We start from the raw sequence: 4,854 nt of genomic DNA, 5'->3' as shown, positions 1-4,854 counted from the left end.
CAAATATGCAGATGACACCACCCTTATGGCAGAAAGCAGAGAGGAACTAAAGAGCCTCTTGATGAAAGTGAAAGAGGAGAGTGAAAAAGCTGGCTTAAAACTCAACATTCAAAAAACTAAGATCATGGCATCCGGTCCCATCACTTCATGGCAAATAGATGGGGAAACAGTGGAAACAGTGAGACTTTACTTTTTGGGGCTCCAAAATCACTTCAGATGGTGACTGCAGCCATGAAAATCAAAAGACACTTGCTCCCTGGAAGAAAAGCTATGATCAACCTAGACAACATATTAAAAAGCAGAGACATTACTTTGCTGACAAAAGTCTATCTAGTCAAAGCTACAGTTTTTCCAGTAGTCATATATGGATGTGAGAGTTGGACCATAAAGCTGAGTACTGAAGAACTGATGCTTTTGAACTGTGGTGTTGGAGAAGACTCTTGAGAGTCCCTTGGACTGCAAGGAGATCCAGCCAGTCCATCCTAAAGGAAATACATCCTGAATGTTCATTGGAAGGACTGATGCTGAAGCTGAAACTCCCAATACTTTGGCCACTTGATGGGAAGAACTGACTCACTGGAAGAGACCCTGATGCTGGGAAAAGACTGAAGGTGGGAGAAGAAGGGGACGATAGAGGATGAGATGGTTGGATGGCATCACACACTCGATGGACATGAGATTTTGAGCAAGCTCTGGGAATTGATGATGGACAGAGAAGCCTGGCCTATTGCAGTCCATGGAGTGGCAAAGAGTTGTACACAACTGAGAGACTGAACTGAATGATTGTCATTCAGTTCAAGACCCTCATGATAAACCTGGGGCCTAGACAGCCCATCCTGTCACCACAAGCTACTCAGGGCCAAAAGAATCAAGCTCAAACTCCACGCTTGGCATTTAAGGCCCTCTGCAATCTGGACCCAGCTTCTTCCAGGCTAATCCTCCATTAACTTCCCCATGAAGTGCCTATCATCCTGCATGTGTGCTAAGTCGTTTCAGTCATATCCACTCTTTGCGACCCTATGGATTGTGGCCCACCAGGCTCCCCTGTCCATGGGATTCTCCAGGCAAGAACACTGGAGTGGGTTGCCAGGCCCTCCTCCAGGGGACCTTCCCAACCCAGAAATCGAACCCTCCTCTCATTATGTCTCCTGCACTGGCAGGCAAGTTCTTTACCACTAGGGCCACCTGGGAGGCTCTCCTATCACCTTGCTGCTGCTGCTGCTAAGTCGCTTCAGTCGTGACCAACTCTGTGCGACCCCATAGACGGCAGCCCACCAGGCTCTCCCGTCCCTGGGATTCTCCAGGCAAGAACACTGGAGTGGGTTGCCATTTCCTTCTCCAATGCATGAAAGTGAAAAGTGAAAGTGAAGTCGCTCAGTCGTGTCTAACTCTTAGTGACCCCATGGGTGCTCCCAGTTCCTAACATATGAAGTACTATCATCCAGCTTATTCTTTACTCCTGGTCTTCTAAAACCCCTCCCTTTGACTTTGCCCATTGAAGTTTTAACCCATCTACTCATGTCAAATGCCACATCTTCTGTGCTGCCTATCTTGGTTCCCTTTAGGAAGTAATCCCATTCCCTCAAGACTTCCGTTGCTCTTAGTCTGTACTTACTTCTTTTACAGCACTTACCAGAGACTGCCTCATATAATAATCATGTGTGTATATGTCTTAACTCCTCCACTAGGTTATTAGTTCCTTGATGAATTGGGTTGGCTCATAATCATTTCTGTATCCTTCACAGCCCCTGGCAGAACATCCTGCACAGAGTAGGTGATCAGTAAGTATTTACTGGCTCACCAGTTATGTATGTTTCTATGTTGCTACTGGACATTTCCCTACTGAATATATCCACAACAGGTTTGCATTACCAAAACCAGATAAAAAGCAGGCCTTTTCACTGATTCATGCAACATTTAATGAGCCTAGACAGGTGGGGCATGGTCACAGGCCCTGATCAAAAGTGAGTAAGGCACATAGTAAGCAGGGCTCCTGAAGCCCAGAATCCATATGCAGATACGGATTTTTTTTTTAATTACATAATGTGATAAACACAAGAAAAGAGGTATGCACAGAGTCCAGGGGAAACACAAAAGGAGTGTACTGAATCTAGAGGTGGACAAGAGTCAGGATCACCAATACTCCTGTATCGTGTGTTCACTGTTGTTGAACATTCACTATTAGATCCTCATGGATATTTCTAGAAATAGAATATCTGAAAACACTGATTATGAAACTGACCTATTAAAGGCACAGTCAGGCTGTACTGTGGATGTGAACTTCAATTCAAAAGACAAGGAACTCACTGCAACTGGAAAAGTAATTATTTTCGGCGTCTGCCTCCTCCTAAGTTGCTGTTTGGAAGCAGGGAAACTGAGGGAGTCGTTTTGCACGGCTAACATGTGCAGGAACATCAGTCTTTGTAGAACGAGTTGCAAAGTGTGACTACATTTCTATTAACGCGTTCTTCCACCACCTGAATTCCCAGCCCGGTCACTTATGTCTGGCTGATCCGTAATTGCGTGCTTCCCTGTTTACATCTCCCACCAGATAGTGAGCCCCACGATGTAAACTTACAGTCTCACTACCCGCCCGAGATCCCGGCGGCCCCAGGCCTGGACCACGACATGCGCGCCACAATGAATGAACGGTATCATTTTTCACTACTATTTATTTACAGGGCCCGGGCCTAGGGTCCCTTTTCTTTGCCCTTCGCTGCAGATCTGAAGAGGAGCTGCCGGCTCCTAACTCCCAGGCGCCTCTCACCCCAGCCCCAGATGCCAGCCCCGTTGAAATTCTGATACTTGGAAACACTCCCTCTTCCAACACCCACAAGCTGACCCTTTTACCTAGAAAAAGCTCTCGGGCTGCGAGGTCGCCGTTAGAGTAAAGCCAGACTTATAGAGTAGCCTCCAAGACCGTAGCACCGCCCGCGGCTCCGGAACAGGAAAGCAAGGGAATTAAAAAGCAAACCTGGGAAAGCCGGACCTGCAGGAGAAAAGCGCTCGGGCTCTCGGCAGCGCCTTGTGCGCGGTGATTGGTGCTTCAATAAGAACGATGGACATCTAAGCCAATCGGTTTTCTGGAGTCTCTGGCGCCCGCCTCCTGCCCCTTACCTCCTCCAATCCGAAACCACAACCGGGTGAGCGCGCGATTACTCCCGGGAGAGGAGGCGGGCCGCAGCTCAGGCTCTTGAGGGAACCTCGGCTCCGAATTTTTGGGACTCACGCGCGCGAAACCATGAGTGAATCCGGGGGACAGCGCGCCCGGCTCCGGCGCTATTCAGAGCTCCCGGTGTGGGTGGTGGAGGATCATCAGGAGGTGAGCGGGCGGCTGACGGGTGCTGGGGCAGGGTCGCGCGAGGACTGAGGCGGCGGCGGAGCCTGGAGGCCAGAGAGAGATCCGAGCGAGTTGCATTGCTGTGGGGAAAACACCAGGACAGCGACCTTGGAAGAATAGGCTTCGACGTTAATGCGGCGCTTACTATGAGTCCGGCAACTCACTGAACCTTCGCGGTTTGCCCAAAATCTCACGGCCAACGAGTGGCTTCGGGATTCGAAGGCGGGCAGTCGGAACTGCAGTAACTCGAGTCCTTAACCTGCTCAAAACTAAGGCTTCCTGCTGTCTCCCGGCCTCCCCTTCACAATTCTGTGGTGTCGGTGGGAGGCTTCTGTTGAGAATATGCACTGTCATCTGTGAAATGGGTACAGAGTAGCTCTCAGAGCCGTTAGTATTATTGTGTGAGTAGTGTGGGCTGCAGTCTATGGGTCCGTCTATGGTCAGTCGGAGACGACTGACAAGACTTAGCAGCACAGCAGCAGCAGCAGGGTGTGCATGAATCTTTTAACACGACGCTATAAAGATAGTTTTCTGTTTTTGTAGTAGTGCTACTTTAGAATAGCTAAAATGGTGCCCACATCTAGATTTCTGAAAGCCTGCGAGAGTGCCGTGATCGAAGACTCTCTGTTTTTGATAGCTTTAATAATCCTTAGGAATTCTGTGGATGTTAAAGAGGAAGAGGCCGATTCCAGATGTGCGGATGAATAAAGATAATAGGAAGGAAATTTGGTTTCTCAGGACCTAGAGATAGTGTGCATGGGTCTGAGAGCAAGCATGGGGTAGGTGGTGCTTTCAGATTCAATCTTAACTTAGAACTCTAGAGACTGTAACGGAACAAAGAGCCATACAGAGGACCTAGCCCAGCAACCAGCATCCGAAAGGTGTGAGAAAGACGCAGAGACCCAAGGTAGCTTGAACACATCTTTTATACCAGAGTTTGTATTAACAAGCAATTGTTTCTTCTTTTCTTTCCTTGAGTACCAGAGCTTGTCTGTTTCCTCACATTGTTCTTGAGTTTATGATGGGGGCAACATGCCAACAAGAGATGCCCATTGGAAGTTTTGAGGAAAAAAATAAAGCTTGAGCTGATTGTCTAAATCATCTGCAATGACATTTCATATTTTCCTACTTCTTCAGAACTTCAGTTCAGTTCAGTCACTCAGTCTTGTTCGACTCTTTGCAACCCCATGGACTGAAGTGCACCAGTCTTCCCTGTCCATCACCAACTCCCGGAGCTTACCCAAACTCATGTCCATCGAATCGGTGATGCCATCCAGCCATCTCATCCTCTGTCGTCCCTTTCTTCTCTTGCCCCCAATCCCTCCCAGCATCGGGGCCTTTTCCAGTGAGTCAACTCTTCACATGAGGTGGCCAAAGTATTGGAGTTTCAGCTTCAGCATCAGTCCTTCCAGTGAATACCCAGGACTCATCTCCTTTAGGATGGACTGGTTGGATCTCCTTGCAGTCCAAGGGACTCTCAAGAGTCTTCTCCAACACCACAGTTCAAAAGCATC

General features: G+C 48.4%; 2 protein-coding genes across 2 annotated transcripts in view; one reads left to right on the top strand and one right to left on the bottom strand.

The window, feature by feature from the left end:
* Positions 1-3,013, bottom strand: part of DROSHA (drosha, ribonuclease type III) — a 123,330-nt gene extending 120,317 nt beyond the window's left edge. Inside the window, exon 1 of the mRNA XM_010853841.1 lies at positions 2,851-3,013. The gene's annotated coding sequence lies outside the window, so the exon portion shown is untranslated. The remainder of the gene's footprint in view (positions 1-2,850) is intronic.
* Positions 3,014-3,160: 147 nt separating this feature from the next.
* Positions 3,161-4,854, top strand: part of LOC104998581 (chromosome unknown open reading frame, human C5orf22) — a 21,206-nt gene continuing 19,512 nt past the window's right edge. The window contains exon 1 of the mRNA XM_010853840.1: positions 3,161-3,322. Within this exon, the coding sequence (XP_010852142.1) occupies positions 3,242-3,322 (81 nt within the window). The 5' untranslated portion in view covers positions 3,161-3,241. The remainder of the gene's footprint in view (positions 3,323-4,854) is intronic.

The sequence above is a fragment of the Bison bison genome, unplaced genomic scaffold (assembly GCF_000754665.1).
Source record: "Bison bison bison isolate TAMUID 2011002044 unplaced genomic scaffold, Bison_UMD1.0 scf7180017864331, whole genome shotgun sequence".
NCBI lineage: Eukaryota > Metazoa > Chordata > Mammalia > Artiodactyla > Bovidae > Bison > Bison bison.
Note: the sequence above shows the minus strand (reverse complement) of the source record. Positions and strands in the feature narration are given on the sequence as shown.